The sequence below is a fragment of the Berghia stephanieae genome, chromosome 2, assembly GCF_034508935.2.
Source record: "Berghia stephanieae isolate SIO BIC M18660-M18661 chromosome 2, UCSD_Bste_1.3, whole genome shotgun sequence".
NCBI classification, from domain to species: domain Eukaryota; kingdom Metazoa; phylum Mollusca; class Gastropoda; order Nudibranchia; family Aeolidiidae; genus Berghia; species Berghia stephanieae.
Window position 1 is genome coordinate 48,714,678 of NC_088361.1, and position 25,000 is coordinate 48,739,677.

The 25,000-nt window shown below is 36.9% G+C and overlaps 1 protein-coding gene across 2 annotated transcripts in view; it reads left to right on the top strand.

Annotated features, from left to right (window-relative positions):
* Positions 1-25,000, top strand: part of LOC144965064 (uncharacterized) — a 70,004-nt gene that overhangs the window by 37,709 nt on the left and 7,295 nt on the right. For both annotated transcript variants that reach the window (XM_078899958.1, XM_078899959.1), the window contains exons 5-19: positions 659-890; positions 1,457-1,625; positions 3,349-3,444; positions 4,722-4,921; positions 11,688-11,799; positions 12,735-13,089; positions 13,976-14,097; positions 15,170-15,407; positions 16,191-16,351; positions 18,032-18,187; positions 19,430-19,563; positions 20,380-20,521; positions 21,847-21,962; positions 23,212-23,365; positions 24,497-24,610. In XM_078899958.1, coding sequence (XP_078756084.1) covers positions 659-890; positions 1,457-1,625; positions 3,349-3,444; positions 4,722-4,921; positions 11,688-11,799; positions 12,735-13,089; positions 13,976-14,097; positions 15,170-15,407; positions 16,191-16,351; positions 18,032-18,187; positions 19,430-19,563; positions 20,380-20,521; positions 21,847-21,962; positions 23,212-23,365; positions 24,497-24,610 — 2,501 coding nt within the window. The remainder of the gene's footprint in view (positions 1-658; positions 891-1,456; positions 1,626-3,348; positions 3,445-4,721; positions 4,922-11,687; positions 11,800-12,734; positions 13,090-13,975; positions 14,098-15,169; positions 15,408-16,190; positions 16,352-18,031; positions 18,188-19,429; positions 19,564-20,379; positions 20,522-21,846; positions 21,963-23,211; positions 23,366-24,496; positions 24,611-25,000) is intronic.

Consider the following 25,000-nt stretch of genomic DNA (forward strand, 5'->3'; position numbering starts at 1 on the left):
TGTCCACTGAATGTACTTCAAATGTTCTCAAGGGGTCCCCAGCCAACAGCAACAATTAAAATTTAAGACCAGGCATGATTGAGGTCCCATATTTGAGAGTTTTTGCCAAGATGAGGGTCATTTAAATCGATCGATATTTGAAGGACGAGTTTTCTGGCCAAAACTTTAGATATGCGTTTTTCTAGAATACGGCAGTTAACTGATTGGTTGTCCCGTGTCTCTCCTTCTTCTCCTTCTTCTTCTTCTTCTTCTTCTTCTTCTTCTTCTTCTTTTCTTCTTCTTCTTCTTCTTCTTCTTCTTCTTCTTCTTCTTCTTCTTCTTCTTCTTCTTTTTCTTCTTTCTTCTCTGTTGTAGCGGTTCGAGATTTAAATCAGTTTCATGTTTTTAAAAAATCTTTGCTGCTTTGATTTATACATTTTACTGCTCTGTATTGTATATGTTCGATTTTTTGAATTTCCCATTTGTGGTGAGGGGCCCAGAGAGAGCTACTATATTCTAGTGTAGGTCTAACAAAGGCTTTGTAGCACTTTAACTTTATTTCCCTCTTGCTGTCGTATAAGCTTCTTCTGAGGAAGTCTCTGGTAGAGTCTTGTTACTTCCAGTCACTGTTAAAGTAATAATAATTATTTTTTGTTGTTTATTTTTTTTTCATATGTAGATGCTGTCATCTCTGCGTCCAACACAGCCCGGAGTATATTTATGAAAGCCCATAAGCGCAGAGCTGCCCAGGCCAAAGGTCTGACAGGAGACGAGCCAGCAATGGAGCCGAAGACGATACGAGAGGCAGAGTTGAAGGTCAGGGACAGGGATTTCAGACAGACTTTTCTCAGGGCTCAGATGGAAAAACGTCAACTAGAGACGGATGGGAGACACTTCAAGATGCTGAAGATGTAAGGACTCAGATGGGAAAATGCAAATTTTCTTTTTTAAGCTTGAGCTTTTATATAGCGCAAACATGCTCAAAGTGATTTACAATGGCCCCTTGTCAGCAACAACATTTGACATGTACCTAGAACCAGACATGAAGCACATTATTAATAAATAGATAATAAAATAGATAAAAGTCGCTTTATTCATTCCATATGGGAAATTTGTTTCTAGGGTTTATTCCAAGGGAAGGCTGGAATAACCCAGGCATCAGCCGCAGTGCAGTGCCACAATTTGAGCCAAGGCGAGGTGACTTGCTCAAGGCCACACAGCGCAACGGCAGGTGATCAAATTCGGTACCTTTCGGTTATGAAGCAAAGACCATACCAGAGTCGCGCTACCCATTAGGTGATATTCCATTTTTTTCCCCCGAAAGGTACAATGCTGTTAACAGTCAGGTACTCATTTTGCTTCTGATTATATAATATGTATTTATTTTTTTATTTATCATTCCAAAATTTTAGCCTGTGTACAAATTACACACCTTTTTAGAAACTTTTTATACATGAGGTTTTTGCATCTCACCCAGGAAACACAGTCAAGGCATAGCACGATTTCAACAGGTGAAAGAGCATTTTAAAGACAGATACGACCACGAAATCCTACTCAACATCTTCAGCAACATGAGAGCAACCATAGAAAACGTCAACGAGGAACTGGCATGTTCACACAATCTTCGGCCACTTCAGAGAGACAAGGTAAAGATCAACAGACACCGGAGCTCTTTATTTCTTTTTCTTTTTCTCGGTCCTACACTATGGTTTGTCATTTACACAACTAGCTTTAAATAGTTGTATAGAAGGTGTGTGTGTGTGTGTGAGGGGGGGGTGAGAGAGAAGGAGAGAGAGAGAGAGAGAGAGAGAGAGAGAGAGAGAGAGAGAGAGAGAGAGGGGGGGGGGGGCTGATAAAACTCATCGTGAGAATTCATATGGAATGAAATATCTGTCCTAAGTGCTTTATAAATAGTCTCAAGCCAACAGCAACAGCAAACATGTTGGACGAGATATGACGCCTATAAGGTAATATTACAATTTTTTTTGTTTTTTTTTTTGTTTTACAGAGACAATGCTATTACCAGCAAGATACTCATTTTTCACTTGAGTATGGCGAGAGAATTTTAGTAAAGAGCCCAAAGCTAAAGATTAATCTTTATCCTCAGCTTTATGATGAGAGATTAATCTTTATCATCAGCTTTTTGATGAGAGATTAATCTTTATCGTCAGCTTTTTGATGAGAGATTAACCTTTATCTTCAGCTTTTTGATGAGAGATCAATCAGATCTTTCAAATGTCCATGCGTTAGTCATTGTGTTTACTTATATGTCGTTGTAAATTATTGTTTTGTTGAGCCACTATAAATCCAACTATTCCATTTTCTCTACGATTTAATCATAAAAAAGTTATCCCCCAGAGCCATTACGTCCATGGTGCCCAAGTTTATCCAGGTTTCCATAGAGTGAAACGGACAATACCAATTGCTTGCTACCCTTTTGATAGGATACTAGTCTATCGCAAAGTACTTTCCACAATATCTAATAGACCCCAATCACCGCCAGGTGGACAGGGGAGTCAGAATAAAACCTCAACTTCATCCACGTGAAACAAGTGCTCTACTGACTGAGCGATCAGTACCTCCAATACTTCCCAAAGTCATGTTTAAATTTTAGGTAGATCTTCAACGAATGATGCTGTCACTGTTGTTGTTGTTGTCTGAAGAAAGGACTCATCTTTGCACCAGCACAGTGAGAATAGAACCAGGGATTTTCAGGTCAAAAGCCGAGTGTCATATCACAAGACCACAAAGCCGCTCAATAGTAATATGTGAAAATATTTCATTTGTACAAAGCTTTTTAGAAGTTTGGGCTAAATTATGATAGAATGTTGCTTTATTTTCTTTGAGCTTGAGCTTTTATATAGCTCAATATCCACTAAACATGCACAAAGCGCTTTACAAGGGGTCCCTAACCAACAGCAACACTTAACGTGTAGAACGAGACATGACGTCTATTTCATCTATGCACTGAGTGAGGCTCGAACCTCAGGACCTTCTGATCCGAAAGCGAGTGTCATAACACCAGACCACATAGCGCACAAAGATAGCAAAGGAGAATCCTAAGGATCACATAGTGAAGGGGTAGGTTTCATTTTCATCATAAACTTGCCTTTAATTCAAATAACCACTTTAAATAAATGAACTGATATCTATTGTGCTGCTATGTGGTCTAGTGGTATGACACTCGCTTTTGGATCGGAAGGTCCTGGATTCGAGCCTCGCTCGCCGCATTGTTGAGTCCTTGGAAAAGGCTCTTTACTCACATTCCCTCAGCATACTCAGGTGCTATATTAAAGCTCAATTTTTTTTTATTGACTCGAAAAATGATGTAGAATGTTTTTAATCCTATTGATTATTTTTAAAATTCAGCTTTACCTGGACCACGCCAAAAAAGAGATGGACGTAGCCAAGAAGGCCATCTTTGAATCGAGAGAAGCAGTCCAGAATGGACAAACCAAGCTCATGGTAAGCTATCCTAATAAGCAAAATAATGAATATAACAGCTTAGAAAAAAGAACAAAATACCAAACATGGAACGTTTTGGGATCAGAACCCGTCTTCAGCCAACAACAACAACAACAACAAAAACCAATGAAAACATACATACATTGATGTATTTATGTCTCATTGTTTTGTTTTTTTGTTTTTTTGTTGTTGTTAGTTGTTGTCTGAAGAAAGGTTTTGAGCTCGAAACTTTCTGTGTTTACTATTTGTTTTTTTTTTAAGCTGTTATAACCATTTTTATTTAATACTTTTTAGTCCACAGTTTCTAGCAGATTAGTATCCCTTTGGTAAAGCTGTTCTCAGCTTTTTGATTAAAGATTAATATTTATCCTCAGCTTTATGATGAGAGATTAATCTTTATTCCCAGCTTTTTGATTAAAGATTAATCTTTATCCTCAGCTTTATGATGAGAGATTAATCTTTATCCTCAGCTTTTTCATGAGAGATTAATCTTAATCATCAGCTTTTTGATGAGAGATTAATCTTTATCATCAGCTTTTTGATGAGAGATTAATCTTTATCTCAGCTTTTTGATGATAGATTAACCTTTATCTTCAGCTTTTTGATGAGAGATCAATCAGATCTTTCAAATGTCTATGCGTTAGTCATTGTGTTTACTTATATGTCGTTGTAAATTATTGTTTTGTTGAGCCACTATAAATCCAACTATTCCATTTTCTCTACGATTTAACCATAAAAAAGTTATCCCCCAGAGCCATTACGTCCATGGTGCCCAAGTTTATCCAGGTTTCCATAGAGTGAAACGGATAATACCAATTGCTTGCTACCCTTTTGATAGGATACTAGTCTATCTCAAAGTACTTTCCACAATATCTAATAGACCCCAATCACTGCCAGGTGGACAGGGGAGTCAGAATAAAACCTCAACTTCATCCACGTGAAACAAGTGCTCTACTGACTGAGCGATCAGTACCTCCAATACTTCCCAAAGTCATGTTTAAATTTTAGGTAGATCTTCAATGAATGATGCTGTCACTGTTAAATTGATTGATTTTTAATTTATTTATTTGTTTATTTATTACATTTATTTATTTTTTATTTATTTATTACATTTATTTATTTATTTATTCATTTATTTATTTGATTATTTATGATTATATATTTATATATTTATTTTTAAATTAATCCATGTATTTATTTATTATACTGTTTTTTGTTTTTTTAATTTTGTAATAATATATGTGTTGTTATTTATGTTTTACTTTCATTTCTAACAGGAAATCGATGGCCTTTATCGAAAATATGAAACAGAGAAAAATAGAAATGCACGCAGACTTCACAGAAGCCAAAACAGAAGGAATGGGAAGAGAGTGAAACGAGACATTGATCCGAGAGAGTTCCAGAAACTGAAGCAGATGACATCACAGTGCCGAAGACATAGCATGGAATTGAATCATACTGCTGTGTTGATAAGAAGGTTAGGACAGAGATTTATTGTGTGTAGGTGCGGCTATGTGGTCTAGTGGTAGGTATGACACTTGTTTTCGGATCGGAAGGTGCTGGGTTCTGTCATGTTCTTTATTTTACATGATTAACAAATTTGAACGAGATGTAGTTCGATTTCACAATGATACTTTATTCTTTGACTTTTACAGAGGCTGTCTATTTTGGGAATCGGGGAACGGATCCTAGTTTCGCTTTCGTACGGGACAATAACAATAACATCTTCCATACACTAATTTGGTATATCTAATTATTATCGTGAATGCTTACATTTTTCAGGTATAGGAATTATATGACATCCCTCTTCTTTAAGATAAAGATTTACATTTACTATAACTCAAAGTAGGCTTTAACCTAAGCTGCTCTTAACAACAACATACAGTTATAACTGTGCACACATACTGATCCATATTTTCATTCTCGATAATGAAAAAAAAAATATAATTATTTGACTTAGTATGGCTAACAAGATTAATGACTTATCTCTATTCTATTTAATTATTCTCGACAGTAAATTAGGTATATAATCCATATATTGTTTCTGGTTGGTAGTCCGGTAATCAAAAATGTTTCTGGTAACCGGTAGGTAATCCATTCGAAAAGGTTTGTGTTTGTTGTCTAACTAACCACTATCTATGAAATATGTACAGCTACTGCACATATGCATAGCTCTAGCAGCTTTAACTAGTGTCTAATGGACCTAGTGTGTTTTTTTTTTTGTTTTTTTTGCAAATTGGGTGTGGACGTCGATTTTATTTCATTTTCCTTAACAATGGCCATGCCTATGATGTGTATTTTGAAGGTTTTATAACAGTACGTCCACTTCTAGTAGTGTATGGATGTGGTTTAATGGGGTGTTCCTGTGGAGACACGTTGTCTCCACGAACAGGCGTGCGTTCGTGCACTGGCTGTTCTCGCGAAGGTGAGCATGGGGGCTCGACCATCGCATTTGGAGGTTTCTCATGTAGTTTGCCTTGTGGGTCGTTGAGAGGCATATTGTTACCGTTCGTTTTTGGCTTGTTGAAGAATGGAACGTCTCTAAGCTGGTTTCTGTTTCGACGAATATTTTGTCCAGTGTTTGATTGGACAATGTATGATCTGGGGTGTTTATGTTTGTGTACTATCTTCCCCGGTATCCATCTCTTTGTGGATTGGTCTTGGTAAACAATCGGTTGTTCGTTGTCGAGAGCTGTTAATGGGCGTGCAGCTCTATTGTAGTAGTGAGCTTGTTGTTGTTGCCTTTGTTCCAGTGCTTTGGTTGTGGAATTGAAGTTGTTTGGTTTTGTTGGTCGTCGTGGAAGACCATCACTCAGGGTTCGATTGAGTAGAGTTTATGCGGGCGATGGGGTGTTATTATCGATAGGGGTATTGCGTAGTGCAATCATTGACAGATATGGGTCTGAGTTTGATTCCATAGCTTTCAGTAAAGTTCTTTTTACAATCTTTACTTGACTCTCGATGAACCCATTACTTTGTGGGTAGTGTGGGGAGCTTGTTTCGTGTCGGATGTTGTAGCTGTTGATTAGGTCTTTGTATGCGTTGCCGATGAAGTGAGGGCCATTGTCTGATCGGATGACGGCTGGTATTCCATGTTCGCTAATTATCTGCTTTGTGAGAGTTGCCACCTTTTGGCTCGTGCTTTGGCCTCTGGGTATTTTCCTAACAAAGGGAAATTTGGAGAAGTAGTCAGACACCAGTAAGTATTCTTCCCCTTTCAGGTAGAATAAGTCTGTTCCTATGGTGTGCCATGGCCCTGGGGGTATTTCAGTCTGTACCAGGGGTTCTTTTTGTTGGGCTGGTTGGAGGGATTGGCAGGTGTTGCATGCCTTGGTGATCTCTTCGATATCTCGGTTGATGTTTCTCCAGTAGACTGAGTCCCGGGCGCGCAGTTTTGTCTTCTCAATTCCGAGATGTGGTTCATGCAGTTTCTGGAGTATCTCTTTTTTCATTGATGTGGGTATGATTACTCTGCGATTTTTCATGAGGATCCCCTCTTCCAGACCGATCTCGTCGCGGTAATTCCAGTAAGGTTTCGTGAGAACGGAGGTCTCATGTATTTTCTCAGGCCATCCCGTGAAGACGATCTCCTTGAGCGCATTCAGCTCATGGTCCTTGGCTGTCTCCTCCCGGATTCTCTGCAAGATGTTTTTGCTGAATTGAGGCATTACTTCGTGGATTTTTACATCCATGTCTTTAATTTGATCATTTTTCTCTGGTGACAGCCTGGATAAAGCATCTGCAATTTGCATGTCTTTCCCGGGGATGTAGATGAGGTTAAGATCATATGGCTGTATCCTTAACAGCATGCGTTGTAGTCTAAGGGGTGCTGCTTTCAGGTGCTTTAATTGGATCTTTGTGAGTGGCTTATGGTCAGTTTCAACAGTAAATTGTTGTCCATATACGTACGTGTGAAACCGTTCACACCCGTAGACAACTGCGAGTAGCTCTCTCTCTATGTTCGCGTACCTTGTCTCTTCGTCTGTTAATGCTTTGCTGGCGAAGGCGACTGGCTGGCCATCTTGTAGGAGTGTGGCACCCAGTCCCTTCAGTGAGCTGTCGACCTGTAATGTTATCGGCTTTTTACTGTCGAAATATGCCAGTGTTGTGTGATTTGAGATTGCTTCTTTGATTTTCCTGAAAGCGTCATCGTGGCTGGCATTCCAATCAAAGTTGTGCCCCTTTTTTATAAGATCCCTGAGGGGTGCGGTGAGGTCACTAGCTCCTTTGATGAAGGTACTCATGTATGTTGTGAGTCCAAGGAATGATTGCAGCTCCTGAGTGTTTGTCGGAGGTGCCATGTTTTGCAGTGCTGACACCTTGTCTGGATCTGGTTTTACCCCGTCTTCGGTGCATATTATTCCGTAAAATTTAATCTCTTTCTGTTTGATTTTGCATTTTTCGGGGTTCAATTTGAGACCGGTTTCTTGGCATTTGTTTATCATTCCCTTCAGGTTGTCATCATGTTCTGTTTCTGTCCTCCCGCAAACAACAATGTCATCTGAAATTCCGACGACTCCGGGGCAGCCTTCGAACGTCTGGTCGATTTTCATTTGGAAGATATCCTGACTCATCTTTAAACCGAAAAGACATAGTAAGAAACGATATCTGCCAAAAGGAGTGTTAAAGGTGGTGAGGTAGCTGGATTCTTCTTCGAGTTCAATATTCCAATATCCGCATTTTGCGTCGAGAATCGAGAAATATTTTGCCCTGGACAGTTTCGGTAGGATCTCTTCGAGTGTTGGGGTGACATAATGTTCTCTTCTTATCGCTTTATTGAGGTCCTTTGGGTCCAGGCATAATTTCAACATGCCGTTGCTTTTCTCCCGGTATACAAGACTGTTGACCCATTTTGTTGGTTCACCTTCACGTACTTTGGTAATTATTTCATTTTCGCACATTTCATCCAATTCCTTCTTTATTTTGTCTTTTAGCGTGATGGGTACTTTTCTTTGAGCATGTATCACCGGAGGGACATTTGGATCGACGTGTATCTTATATTTCCCCTCGAATTTGCCAATACCATCGAAAGTTTCTGGAAAGTTCTGGATCAGATTTTCTTTGGAGTCAGTTTAGAGTAACAAGATTCAATTTCTCTGCTGATGGTAACCCCATTATTGCTGCTCCTTCATCTTCTGTGACATAGAATGTTACTGAATGCTTTATTTTGTTGTACTGACATTCAATTTGGCATGTTCCAAACTGTCTGATCTTATGGCCACCATAGCCAGTCAATATTTTGTGAGATGGAGTGAGTGAGGTTGGTTTCCCATCTTTGTCGATGTCGTCGGGGAACATTTGTTTGAAAAGTCTCAAGGGCAGTGCATTTCCTTGAGCGCCTGTGTCTACCTTGACTTTGAATGTAGTTTTTGTTGTCTTGTATTGTGGCAAGTCGATTTGTATATATGCGAATGCTTCATCCCTCTTCTTTTTAGTTGAGTCTATTGTCTGGAATTCGATGCAATCGAACATTACTTCTTCACCAGAATCGGACTGCTCACGAACTTCGTGTACGGATTTTGATTTTGTTTGGTTGTATTTTAGCTTCCTGCAGACTTTGGCAAAATTGTTCGGTTTTTTGCAGTAGTTGCATGTTTTGTTTCGAGCAGGGCATTTCGTCGGATGGTGAGCCGTGCCACCACAGTTGAGGCAGTGAGAGAAGTTTGGTTTGGTTTGGTGAGTGGGTGCTTTGGTACCTTTTCGGTGTCCGACAGGACGGTGTCCTGAGTCTTATCTGAAGGTATTTATATCAACATGATTGACTTGCGGCGCGTTTTGAATGCTAGATAACTGATGACCTGTTGCCTCAATTGATCGTGCTATGTCTAACGCTTTGTCCAGTTGAATGTCCTCATCTTGGAGCAACCGTTCACGTATTTTGTCATTTTTCGTCCCGAATATGATTCTATCTCGGATGAGGGAGTTTTTTATTTCGCCATAATCACATTCCTTTGCGATCAGTCGTAATTCGGTGACAAACTGGTCTATTGTCTCATTCTCTTTTTGGAGGCGGGAGTTGAAATGATATCTGGCCATGATTGTGTTCTTTTTAGGTTGGCAGTATTCACTGAATTTGTCAAACAGCGTCTGTACTGGAGTGTCTGTTGCCAATGACCAGGTATTATAAATATCACGTCCTGCTTGTCCAATGTAAAGTAGAAAGTAGCTCGATTTTTGCTCATCTTTCTTTTCGGCTAACGGACCCGTTAGAAGGAGTTTCATATGTTGGCTCCAAGATCGCCAGTTTTCTGCGATATTGCCGCTTTCAAAATCCATGGATGGCGGTTTAAGTGCATCCATTGTGCTTCGAATGATTGAACTTGATTTTCTGACCTGACTGTTACGATAACCTTGAGTTTCTGTACTGACTGAGACTTGATTTTCTGTTCAGATCGAGATTCGATTTTCAGCGATTTTCCTACGCAATATCAATAAATAACAGTGTAAATGTACTTATAAACTTGCCTGACACCATGTCATGTTCTTTATTTTACATGATTAACAAATTTGAACGAGATGTAGTTCGATTTCACAATGATACTTTATTCTTTGACTTTTACATAGGCTGTCTATTTTGGGAATCGGGAACGGATCCTAGTTTCGCTTTCGTACGGGACAATAACAATAACATCTTCCATACACTAATTTGGTATATCTAATTATTATCGTGAATGCTTACATTTTTCAGGTATAGGAATTATATGACAGGTTCGAGTCTCACTCAGCGCATAGTTGAGTCCTTGGAAAAGGCTCTTTACTCACATTTTCTCACCTTACACAGGTGTAATATGAGTACATGGTTGTTAACAGCATTGTCTCTGTCCAAAAAAAAAAGAAGAAAGATGTAATATCACCTAACAGGCATCATGTCAGGTCCTCCATACATGCTAAGTGTTGCTGTTGGTCAGGGACCACTTTGAGCATGTTTAGTGGATATTTCGCTATATAAAAGATCAAGTTTTTTTTATGTGATCGTTGTTGTCATGGATTAATGTCCTTGGCCTCACGCTCCTGTGGGGTTAAAACAAATTTTTGTTTGTTTTTGTTTTGTTCTGTTGTATATCAATAACTATAAGTCCTACTGAATTTGGGGGTCCCATTAGCTCAGATGGTAGAGCACTTGCTTCACATGCAAAGGGACAGAGGTCAATCCCGGTGAATTCATGATATTTTCTGACATCCCCCCCCCCCCTCCCCATGTCCACTTAGCAGTGACTGTTAAATCTGACAGAAAGTATCCTAACCAAAGGGTAGCAAGCAATTGCTATTGTCCATTTTCACACTAAAGAAACTGGAATAAACTCCAGGTCCATGGGCCTAGGGCTGTGAAGGATACTTTATATTGTGGATCTGTGGTCTTGTAGTTTGACTTTTGTCCTCTGACTTGTAGATTCCTGTTTCAAGTTCTACTGAAAATAGCGCAATGTTGAGTCCATGGAAAAAGCTCTTCACTCACAATCTCTCACTGTACTCAGGTGTAGAAATGAGTACCAGGCTGATACCAGCATTGTCTCTGTTTAAATAAGTTACTGTAAAAGCATGTTATACATTGTATGTCTCACACTGTATGTTTAGTGTTTTTTGTTAACTTGGGACCCTTTGTAATGAGATTTTAGCACATTTAGTGGATACTTGCTCTATATAAAAGCTCAAGCTCTTTATAAGTGAACAGTTCTCATCAAATGCAATGGTACAATGATGAACTATTATTACTGTGCTGTCCTACTGCCACAGTTAATGTTATTGTTGTAAGAGAATTATCTTGTTATTGAGGTAAGACAAATATTTTGGACCCTTCCATTATTGTGGTAGATGTTATAGGGAAGATAGATCTTATTGTCGTAGATGCCTCTATTATTGTGGTAGATGTTATAGGGAAGGTAGATCTTATTGTCGTAGACTCCTCTATTATTGTGGTAGATGTTATAGGGAAAATAGATGTTATTGTCATAGACTCCTCTATTATTGTGGTAGATGTTATAGGGAAAATAGATGTTATTGTCATAGACTCCTCTATTAATGTAGTCATTGAACCTAGGTGTGCTTCCTATTTTATTTCTTTCACATGATCAAAAAAGCATGTAGGTCCCACTTAAAGCAGCATGCTGTAAGAAGAGAGATAGAGGAAGAAAGCTAAAACTAAATCCCCCCCCCCCCCCACCCCCCAAGAAAAACAGATTATGATGCTGAGAATAAATATTATTATAGTTAAAGTTTTCATGCTTGTATTTGGTTTGTTCCAGGACTCTAGAGCGACCCATCCTGCTTGGCAAAGCAGCTATTCAAAGGCGGGGCAAGAAAGTTCCAATGAGTCAACTCACTCCAGTCCTTGTCAGACTGCGTAGCAATTTTAAGGTATCCAAATTGATTATGTATTCAAATTTTATCTTTTTGAAGTAATAATTTTATCATTTTGCATACTTTTCTTAGTGTAAGTCAAAGTAATTTTTTCCCACATCTTTAGAAAATTGTTTCTTTATCCTATTTGTTGGCTTCGTCTCTTACTATTAGTTGAAATATTTTTTCGTATTGTTTTTTTTTGTTCATTATTATATTTTTTGTCTTCACTTTTGCGAAAAGCAAATTGAATACGAACAGTAAAATATTATTTACAAGTGAGGTAGATAGTCAGAGTGAAGTATAGTGGATACCCTCATAATTTGAGCGTGTCAAAAGAATGAGAATGAAGTGTTTCAAGTGACATATTATTTTTGTTGTTGTTGTTATTATTATTATTTTTATTATTATTATTATTATTATTATTATTATTATTATTATTATTATTATTATTATTATTATTATTATTATTATTATTATTATTATTATTATTATTATTATTATTATTATTATTATTATATTATTATTATTATTATTGATATTATTGATATTATCATTATTATTATTATATTATTATTATTATTATTATTATTATTATTATTATTATTATTATTATTATTATTATTATTATTATTTTATTATTATTATTATTATTATTATTATTATTATTATTATTTTATTATTATTATTATTATTATTATTATTATTATTATCATCATCATCATCATCATCTTCTTCATCATCATCACCATCATCATCATCACCATCATCATCTTCACCATCATCATCATAATCATCACCATCATCGTAACCATCACCATACCATCATCATCACCATCACCATCATCATCATCATCATCATCATTGTTACTCCTCATTTTGATTGAAACTTTATATAATTCAAGTATTTAAAAAGAGACTCCATATACACCAAACCGATCTGTCTTCCCCAGGACATGTTCATGACTTTGGACGACCTAAGAGTCTACGTTGACAGCCAGCCCAAGATAGTCCTGACCAAAAAATGCAGCGAAACTCTTATCGAAGGCTCGGGATCCGGTGACACGGACGATGAAGATTATGAATGTGTGGAAGAGGATGAAGAGGATGCTGATTTTAGTAGCAATGGACCGGATGAAGGGGACTTCACATTTGACGAGAATGAGAAAGGAAAACCAGAGTCAAGCGTGAATTCCAATCCTATTCTATCATTCGGTGACCGATTGAGCGAATACACTTCGCAGTTACTCAGTAAAAGTGAAAACCTTCATGAGATTGCACACCATGTTCTGACAAAAGCAACGAAAGGTAAATACAAAACTTTGAGATTGTGCGTTATCTTAGATTATTCAACATCGACGTGTTATCACTTTGATGATCTAGTGTATTATTTTTATGGAAGGTTGTATTTGAAGATAACATGCAGCTATGTGGTCTTCTGATATGACAATCGCCTTTGGATCAGAAGGTCCAGGGTTCGAGTCCTGCTCTGAGCAGCACATAGTTGAGTCTTTGGAAAAGGCTGATTATTCATATTCTCTCCCTGTAATCTCGTGTATAATGAATACCTGCCCATCAACAGGGTTGTCTTTGTTGAAAAAAATGTCAGTTGCCTAACAGGCGTCATGTCTCGTCCTTCATGTTTAAGTGTTGCTGTTGGCTCAAGACCCATTGTAAAGCTCTTTGAGCACGTTTAGTGGATATGAGCTATATAAATGATCTAGTATTTATTTTTTTTTTGTTTTTGTCATCAGGGGATTAAGTGTATCATATATACAACGTATAGCAATGCACTGCACATTTTAAAAATTCTCATTGAAGATTGCTTTGAACTCTTATCTCTTTGTATAAGAAGTTATAATGTAATAAATAGGTCAATGGTAATGTATTCATTGGTGCTTGAGCACTACTGCCCCCAGCGTCTACATGGCTTACAACCGTGAGTGAGAGAGAGAGAGAGGGAGAGAGAGAGAGAGAGAGAGAGAGAGAGAGATAGTGAGAGAAAGAAAGAGAGAGATAGTGAGAGAGAGAGAGAGGGGGGGGGGGGGGCAGATAAAAAGTGACTTATTAATGGGTATATCTACATTTTTATAGATTTTCAAAGATGTGAGTCTATAAAAAATATGATCTTATCGTAACTTAAGATTATGTTTAAAGAAACTATGTATATATATAATGTATTTTTTTTCTCAAGGTTTGAAGAATCGACTTCAAATCTCCAAGCTGGGAAAAGATTTGAGCATGAAGAAAGATGTGCAATCCAATTTGGTTTTACTGAAATCAAACAGGGAGGAAGTGAAATCGAGGCTGGAAAAGGTGAGTAGTTGTAACATTCAATAGCAGTTGCTCTTTCTGAGCCATAAAACTGGGATTTATCACAGTTCTTAAATTTGAGTATTTTTTAAATAGTGAGCATTTATATTGTGCAGCTATGTGGTCTAGTTGTCACTCACCTGCGGGCTGGATGTTCCAGGGTTCAAGTCCTGCATTGATTGATGCAAAGTTTAGTCCCTGTAAAAAGCTCTTTACTCACATTCTCTCAATGCACTCAGGTGTAAAATGAGGACCTGGCCGTGTTAATAGGGTTGTCTTTGTTCTTTAAAAAATGGTTATATCACCTAGCAGGTGTCCTGTCTTGTCCTTCTTGTTAAGTGTTGCTGTTGGCTAGGGACCTTTTGTAAAGTGCTTTGAGCATGATTAGTGGGATATTGCATGATATAACAGCTCAAGTTTTTAAAAATATAACGCAATATCCATTAAACGTGCTCAAAGCACTTTACAAGGCAACAGCAACATTTAACATGTACAACAACGAGACGTGATGCTTGTTAGGCAATATTACAATTTTTTATACAGACAGAGATGACCATTCTAACTAGTCTCACCAACAACCAACTACACACTATCGTCACTCACCAGTCACTCACACATTCGGCATTGACACATGCTATCCAATAGAAGGAATGAAATTGATGTCACAGTTCTTTTTATTATTTTTAGACAGCCTGTTAGTTATTAGTTGTCATTAAGTTATATCAATAAATCTATAAACGTGTTGGCATGTTTAATCTGGTTGATGGGTGTTGTGAGTATTTTACATAAATGTATAGCACTAATAAGAAGACCGTGTCCATGAATAGTGAATAGTGTTCACAACAATTAGGAAATTATTGTTAAATTAGATTAATATTATTATTATAGTTATTATAATTATTATTTGATATAGCGCCAGTATCCACAAATAGTGCTCAGAGGTGCTTTACAATAGTTTTTTTGGTGTCACACATGTGCATTCATTCAACTACAAGATCACTACAATAGTCACACAGTTCCTGCATAAATGTATTATCTGACAATTTCTCAATTTAGTATTTAATTCAAATTTCAGATTTCCGAGAAGTTGGACCGTGTGAATGAAGTAGATTTTGACGGCATCAAGGCTCAGGCAATTGAAGCACTGAAAAGGACTAAAGAGAAAACCACTACAAAATCTACTATACTCGTTGAAACCACTACAAAATCTACTATACTTGTTGAAACCACAAAACCAACAGAAGTTGTTAAACCGACCAAAGGATTAGAAAATGGGACTACGGAATCGAGTACCTGGGATCTTTTCAGGAAAGGTAATCAATGTTGAATATTTAGATTCTGTTTCACATTTTTTTTTCAACTTCAATTGTGTGGCTATGTGGTCTAGTGGATCGGAAGGTCCTGGGATTCGAGCCTCGTTTGGCGCATAGTTGAGTCCTTGGAAACGGCTCTTTACTCACATTCTCTCACCGTATCAGGTGTAAAATGAGTACCTGGCTGTTAACAGTGTTGCCTCTGTCCGAAAAAATTATAATATAGCCTTACAGGCGTCATGTCTTGTCCTAAATGTTAAATGATTCTGTTGGACAGGGACCCCTTGTAAAGCACTTTGAGCACGTTTAGTGGATATTGCACTATATAAAATCTCAATTTTTTTTTTTTTTCAAACTTACAAGTCGTAACTCTGTGTAGCCGGTAATTGCGACAGTGAATGTCAGTTTTTTAAAAATGATGAAGACATACAATTAACCAGTTGACTGCTGTACTCTGGAAAGGCAGGTATTAACAATTTGCCCAGAAAACTCATTCTTCAAATATCGATCGATTAAAATGACGCACATCTTGGTAAAAACTTATAAATCTGGGACTTTAATCAAGATTTCACGGAGTACTAATTATTGCTCAATATACAACTTGCCCCTACTGAATGTGTGTGTGTGTGTGTGTGTGTGTGTGTGTGTGTATGTGTGCATATAGGATATGAAATATCATTGTTTCACTCTGTTAGAATAATTTGTTCTGACTATTGGCCAATGGCCTAAAATAAACATCTAATTTAAACTTTTTAAAAACTAAAATGTTTGTACAACTTTCAGGCAAAGATATCGAGTCAAACAGAGACGACATCAAGAATCTCCAGAGTTTGGCCCTCAACGTGTACACAAAGAGCTGTGGCAAGATGAACAAAATACAAGATAACATTTCTGTCTTGATGAAAAAAGTTGAGAAAGCCAGAAATATGCTGAGCTCTCTTCAAGTATGTTGATTCTTTTAAAAAATTTATACATGGTCTTCTTCTTTTTCTTCTTCTTCTTTCAGCTTATCCTGCATTTTGCAGGGTTGCCATAATGAATGCCACATCTCCATGCATCTCGGTTCAGCGCATCATCTTCCTCTAGGCCCAGTTCTTTCACATCATCCTTTACCTTATCCCACCATCTAGTCTTTGGGCGTCCCTTTTTCCTCTTTCCCGCTATTTGTAAGTCCAATACTTTCCTTCCGACGTACTCCCTCTCTCATCTCTTTACATGTCTAAACCATTTCATTCTATCTTCTCTCATCTTTATTGATACATTCTTCACTTCAGTCAGCCTTCGCATAGCTGCCAACCAGTACGATAAAATCGTACTTAGTACGATTTGGCCAATCCAGAAAAAGAAAATAAATCCAGAAAACAAAGAAAAATAAAGAAGAAAATCTGATAAAAATTATCTTGGGAGAAAATTTTCGCCACAAAGGAGGCTGTTAAGCCCAAGCCTCAGTAATCTGCTTCTGTCACCACCTCCCCATCACTTATGCCTACCCAGTATGATGATAAAGGTAAGCTTCTCTTAGTATTACAGTTCTGACCATTCCAGTACTTAAGTACATTAATAAATATGCCATTTTAAGACATGAATTGGGTGTCTGCGCTGCACCGCGTATAATAATACGTTTTTGCATTTTGAAAAGTTGGCAGCTATGCCTTCGTATTCGTTCATTTCTCACTTTATCTTTTCTTGTCCTGCCAAGTGACCATCTCAACATCCTCATTTCTGCCACCTCAACTTCTTTATCTTGTTTCTTTGTTGTACGAGTAGCTGCTGTCTCTAGTCCATATTACATTGCTGGTCTTATCACTGTTGTATATAGTTTCCCCTTCAGCCTGTTGCCTCAAAATGGTATGCTGTTGAAGCCGTCATGTACTTACTTACAGATCTGATATCCCAAATTGTTATGGGCTCATTGTTGTACTGGGAATACTCTTTAACCAACGTAAAATTAAATATTCTACTTGAAAATATGTGCACGTCGATAGGATTGATTTAGATGTTAATAATAGATTTTAAGTTTATATGTTTTGAAGATGAGAATGAATAGAATTTCTTTAACTGACTAAAACTGAATTTCCACCTGCCTGGTCATTTTAATTTTAATTTTAAAACCTCTTTTTTTGGCATCAGCACGTGTGTGTACATTATCTATATGGATTTTTACCACTTGTTCTTCCATTTTCTTTTTTGTCCCTTAAAATAAAATGCGTTAACCATTATTATTATTATTATTATTATTATTATTATTATTATTATTATTATTATTATTATTATTATTATTATTATTATTATTATTATTATCATTATTATTATTATTATTATCATCATCATCATCATCATCATCATCATCATCATCATCATCATCATCATCATCATTATTATTATTATTATTATTATTATTATTATTATTATTATTATTATTATTATTATTATTATAATAATCATTAATATTATTATTATTATTATTGTTATCATCATCACTGCACAATATAGTATAATACTACTAATAATAATGATAAACGTTTATATCTCGCATCCACCCATGAATAAACAGAGGGTTCCGAGTGCACAATATAATCACCATCATCATCATTATAGTTCTTATTGTTTTCATTGCCAATCAGCTATCAATGTCAAAGACAAGTGACAGCCCAATACCCGTGTCCGTCCCACCTCCAAGCCAAGACGTTATATCAAAAAGCCTCGTCACCACCATGAGTATTTGTATCAAACCCAAATCCATGGATGGTACAGTTTTCTATGTGCAAGGCAACCAGTCGGTGAGTTATAGATAAAACATTTATAGAGGTGATGTTTGTATAGATAGAACTTGTCATGGTGCCTTAAAGGATGTTCAAGAGATAATTAATCATGAGGGCTATTTCATACTTTTGTTTTTATCACCCACTCATATTATGATAAATTAAATGTTAAAATAAAGTCAAAGTTCAAAAGTTTAAAGTTCAAAATATTTATTAAGTGTCAACAGTAAACATAAAAATAAGATTTGCACTCTTAGGTACATTAAGTGATATAGTACAGTGGAATCCTTATAAGGCCAACACTGTTGGACCATAAAGAATGGTAAACTTTATGCAAGGTTGACTTTATCCATTATTTATAAACCACACTGAAATTTATTTATTTTTATATATATATTCATCTTTCAGGTATAATTAAGATCAACTTCTTGTTCTGTGATGCCTTCACAGAACAAGAAGTTGATCTTAATTATAAGTAAGTAAGTAAGTAAGATCAACTTCTACAATATTGTTTCGAGCATTTGCTCTCATCAATGAAAGTGAAAGTAGATTGTTGTGTTTATCGTACTTTTTAGGCTTCGCGGTTATGTACACAAGCTAGTCTCAGCCAGCCTCCCCTTTTACATGCTTCCAGCTGTTCTCCCGAGTTTTGCCCGTGCTCAGTTCAGTGTTACCCATTCATTCCTGGGAAGTTCAGTTCCATATGGCAGTTTCTCTCTTGGATCATAAACGGCTTCATTTTTATGATTGTCCCTCTCCCTCCATGTGGTATGTCTGTATACAGTTGCATGATCAGGGTTGATCCTTTCTTTCGTCATGAAGCTCTTTCTGGAATCCCTCACTGGAGACCGATTGCTACAACATGCACAACACCAACACCAACATCAACTTTCAATGATGGAGGCTAAGCTCACAATTAATACACATATTAGTGAAAAAAATTAAAAGCAGAACGACACTTATCCGACATAAGTAAAGAAATGATATTTTGAATGATGTGTTATCACCTAACAAGCGTCATGTCTCGGTCTTTATGTTACTTTATGTTGCTGTTGGACAGGGACCCTTTGTAAAGCCACGTTGAGCACATTTAGTGGATATTGTGCTAAATGATAGAGAAAATAAAAAAAGAATGATGTAATGTTTTCCGCTCCTTCTGCACCAGGTGATAAGTGATCCATAATCTAACTGATGTCATTTACTTGTGATAAAGGATTTGAAATTGTAATTATATTTTTGGGGGGTAATTTATATTTTCAGGCTTCCTATGCATTGACATTGGATGGAGGGGAATTAACCGCCACTGTGTATGATGACGACAATGATGAGCTGGAGTCTGTAACACTTGGCGATGAATTGACACAAGACAGCTGGTACACCGTCGAAATCATGAGGTAAAGAAAGAAAAATAACGATAAATATTGAATTGTGTAAGCTTCAATTTATTAGATGAAGACATATACTGTGGACGTTTTGGGTTTCCCCTTCATCAACAAAACAGGATAAATGAAACAATACAGACGAATGAGATTATGTGATTGTAATTGTGGTGTTGTTAAGCAGCAACAGTTTCATTATGAGGTAAAGAAGGAAAATCTCATTTTCAACACTTTTCATGTGCTTTTTTTTATTGGTTATTTTGTTTCCTTGTGGTTTGATTTAGATTTATTGTACCCACCAATCTTTTAACATAAAAAGCAAATATGAGCACTTATATAGAGCATTTCCGTGGATTTACCATTTTCAATTTGCTTCCCAATGTTTCTGTTCCCCTCTCCCCCCTCCCAGCGGGCCATATGAGCCATATTTCCATTTCTTACAATACCAGTCGTCTATTAGGCATCATTTCTTCAACATCCGTCACACTCTACAAACAGGTACTCATTCACACATGAGTCGAGTTATGCCTTATTAACTCAAACCAGTATAATATAGATGCTGAAAAATATATTTATAGCCCAAAATAAAAGACTTGGGTTGATTTATTTTTAAAATTTCTTCTTTTTCTGCTTGTGTTTGTGTGTTTTTTTATTGAGGACATACGGTACTTTGCATTCTTAAAGGGTGAAAACTCAAAATATAAGGATTCTAATCATTATAACTTTACATAACCCCGATCAATTACTAAATTTTAAATATTTGTAAGGTTTTCTGTTGGTTACTATTACCATGGAATTTATCAATTTATTTTCACATCTCATTCCCCTCAGGTCTGGACATTCATTGAGTCTGAGTGCAAAGGGACAAGATGGAGAAATACAACGAGAGAGTACTGAAGTCGGGGATATATCAGTGCTGCAACGATCCTCGTTTATCAAGTCTTTTATTGGGGGCATACCGGATGATGAGGAGGTAACAAAACTTAAATGGGAATGAAAAAAAAATAATTGAGCTTTTATATAACGCAATATTCACTAAACATGCTCAAAGCGCTTTACAGAAAGGGGTCCCTGGCCAACAGCAACACGTAACATGTAGAAAGAGACATGACACCTGTTAGGCGATATTACAATTTTTCAGACAGAGACAACTCTGTTAACGGCCAGGTACTCATTTTACACCTGAGTACAGTGAGAGAATGTGAGTAAAGAGCCTTTTCCAAGGACTCAACGATGCGCTGAGCGAGACTAGAACCCAGGACCTTCTGATCCAAAATCGAGTGTCATACCACAAGACCACATAGCCGCACGAATGAGACATTTCGGAGCAGGCAATGGTATAAGATAATACCTGAAATGTTGTGCGTGAAATAGTGCCCCAAAAAGCAGAAAGAAAAATACCAAAAAAAAGTCAGTCTGCCATGACTGGTCAGTTGAGGCGGGCTGATTTTTTTGGAACAAATTTTATTCTTTTATTTTTTTTTTCATTCTGCTTGTCTTGCACTCCTGACCTGGAATAATATCGGTGTCCGTGCAGCTGGCAAACCGAAATGGAAGGCATCGGTAGATGCCTTATCTGTGTTCAGTGAGGATTTACTCTTTCAGCGCTATATTTGCATTTCCGTTACAAAATGGCTGACAGCAAATTGAGGCAGCATAAGAATGACATGCTAAGACAAAGCGACATTCAAATTCAGTGGAAATTCTCAATTAATATAACCCTCTAGGGCCAATTGAGTGTTCCAATGAAAGAAATGATACCATTGGTTCAATTTATAGCACTTTTGTAGAAAGTAGGATTGGATTACATTATTGTTTTTGTTTAAGACTGGCCGCACTGTGCTGCCATTGGCCTGTAGAACAGACTCTGCTCTGGCCGCACAGTGTTGCCAATGGCGCTGAAAGAGTTAAGTATGTAAGTTTGTCTGGCACTGTTTCATACACACTTTTTTCAGAATTTTGTCTTCAATGTACTAAGAGACCTGTAAAAAAATTTTTTTTAGAGTTGATTTTTAGGCAGTCTGATATTTTAATTGCCATGTCACGTCTTCTCTTTGTGTCGATGATCAAGCAGTACGATGTATCATCTAATAAGAAAATCAAATGATGTTGAGTGTGGTCTGTAATTTTTTTTCAATACCATATTTATCTGTTTTCCATTCATTGTACAAGATTGTAATAACAACTTGCAGGCATCATATCTCGTCCTACATTTTATATGTTGCTGTTGTAAAGCGCTTTTGAGTACATTTCTGTGGCTATTGCACAACATAAAATTTCCGGGGTTTTTTTCCACAGATTGGTGGCGAGCCTTGGCAGGGATGTGTGGGAGAACTTGTTTTGGATGGCCAGTCCTTGTCTCCATTCCAGGCTTCAATCGATGGACAACAACCAGCACTGTGCACAGATCACTGGTGGGTATTTTTATTTTATTATTTTCATTATACGGATAGGAGGTTGGGTTGCATTGGCAAGGGTGTGAGGTTTATTTTTACCAGACCTGTTTACTTGAAACTTCAAAAAGTCTTGATTTTCAGGGAAAAAAAAACATGTTGGGAGTCACCATAGCCAGCCCTATAAATCAACAACTTGCTTCGAGTATAATTCACTATTGACCTAAAATCCAAAATGGATGCACTCTTGCACCAAAATTTTCTTTCTTATTTTTTTTTACAGCATATTTTATTAACTTCGATAATTTTAGTCCATTTTGTAGTTGGAAATCATCATTTTACAAATTTGTTGTTGTAGTGGGAGCCCCAGTTGCTCAGTTGGTAGAGTACTATCTTTGCACGCAAAGGGACCGAGATTGATCCTGAGTGAAGTCCAAAAAAATTGTCTGACTCCCCTGTCCATCCAGCAGTGATTGGGTAGCTGGGTCTGTTAGATCTAGTGGAAAGTACTTTGTGATAGACTAGCATCCTATCCAAATCTCCATGGGCCTAATGGCTCTGAAGGACTTTTACTTTGCCGTAGTAAGCAAGCCTATCTTAACATACTGTGGAGTTCATTGGCTTGGTCTTTGTAACAAGTCTATAATTATGGTACATATATTCAATTATATTGGAAATAAGGGGGGGGGGGGGGGGGGGAGAAAGATATGCTTGTCTTAACCCATCTGATGTTCTACTTTGACTTGTACAATAGTCTCCACCTAAAACCTTGTCACCTTTTTTCCCAATCAGCAATAATTAAGGCTATTCTAGGAATGTAAACCTTTGTCTTTAAAGTTACATCTCTACCATCTTGGTCCAATTGGGGCAACCACCTAAGGTCTGTGTTTTTTGTTTTTTTTGTTTTTTGTTTTTTGTTTCTTTGTTTGTTTGCTTGTTTTAGTTTTAAAGTGAGTTTTTATATGGCATATTATTTGCTAGCTGTGCTTGAAACACTTCACAAGAGGATCTCAAGCCAATAGCATTTCTGAGCGTGTAGAAGACATGATGATGCCTGTAAGTTGCTCTTAGAAGAAGGAAATTCAAGTTAAGATAAGAGTTTTTTCATTTAGATTTTATTGTGCTAAAAAAAGCTCACTTTTTGGGGCTTATAAAAAAAAAGTTCCCACTTCAACGTATTCTGTAAGACATTACTTAGAATATTATTTTACATGCAAATAAATAAATAAATGTTATTTCGATGACTTCTCTTTTTCCCCTTTTTTCACAGCGTTTCTCAAGGCAGAAATTTGACATGGAGTTTTGACGGAGATGGGTTCGTTCATTATTCACTGTCACCAGAAGAAAACATTGAGTCCTTGTCTATCAGCTTTCAAACAACACAGTCAACGGCATCCATCTTGACTGCTGTTATAGCCAGATGGGTAAAATATTTTTCTAATAGTGCTTCACAGTGGAACTAAGATCAAATATGGTCTGCTGAAGTTATATAGCTAGTCTTTCCTTATATTATTAACTGAATCTTTGTTTCATCCCAAGATCTATAAATTTGACACAGCTGTTTAATTAGAGATTTCTTTTGTTTGTTTTTGTTTGCTTTTTTGTTTGTTAAGGTTTTTGTTAGTTTACGTCCATGCCATTGAATTTCCTTCTTATTATTTATTTGCTTAATTATTTTCAGAAATCCATTAGTCTATGGCAATACCCAATGTAAATTTCCAGAAATGGATAAATAAAGTTCATCTTATCTTATCTTATCTTATGATTCAGTACATTGTTTTGTGAGAATGGACTTATACTGGATTGACATCATGATTTTTGGGGTGTCTGCGTGTCGCTCCAGTTTGCGGGTTCGGCAGTTATGCATGTCCGGGCTATTTGAGCCTTTCGGCCGAGCGACTTCGTTTTTGTCCTGCTGTTCTGTTAGAATCTGCTTCCTTAGCCTTTGGTCAACCACTACCTACCCAGTGGGGCTGTAACCCTTGCATGGGTGGCTGATGGGTACTCGGCCATGCCAAAGGGCCTCCCATCTTTGGTCTGGGGCTGTTTCGCAGCTACCCTATTACAGGGCATCCCCCTATCCGCCACCTGGAGACCCACTGTGTTGGAATGTTTGCCTTCTCCTGGTACTTGACAATCCCTCCTAAAATTCCCATGATATAAATACTGGTTTTAGTTTGATCAAAAGAGTATTATATGTGATCGAGCCTAAAAATTATAACAGAGAAAGTTGATCATGAAGAAGGGTGGATGGCTAAGACATTTTTTACTTTCTTTTTGTTTCCCTGATCCAATGAAAATGTGGAAACCATAAAGTTAACAGCCATGTAAATCTTTATTGTCCACAATTAATGATCTAGTAAGTTTGTTGACAGAGACAGAGAAAAACTGACATTTGAAAAAAAGCTGGTATGTGGAGACATTGTCCTGAGAAGCAATTATTAGTTTTGAAAAATCTAAAATTCCCAGATAATTCCTTTTCTTTTTTCTTTTTTTTCTTTTTCGGATAAACTGCGGTAAATTTTTAAATTTCATTTTTACTTTTCCCCCCACAGAGATTTCATCTTTACATTTCCCTTGAGAATGGGGCAGTGAAACTGGAAACACCATATGGAATTCTACAAAGCAACAGTGATTCTTTAAATGATGGGACACTACATAGATTGAAAGTATGAAACTACTTTAATTCAACTTAATATTTTTTGCTGTTGTTGTAAATCTCATTGTTTTTATACACTAAGTTGAGCAAGAAGTGAAGACGTGTCTTTAAAAAAAGTAATTATATAGTAGTCCTGATTTCAGCCTCAAATGGATGAAGTTTTCTTAAAGTTGATTTTATATATAAAATAACTTTCAACGTGATAATTTGGGCAATATTGCACTAATATTTCTTTGACATTGTTCTGGCAATTTGGGCCGTTAAAATTTTTCAACCAATGGGAGAGCAGCTTTGGTCAAATCAATTTTTCAGTGCAGGCTCTGTATCACAATAATTATACTCCTGTTACAGCCTGCAGCAACTGCAAAAGGATTTGTCAATCCCAAATCAGCCTGTTCAG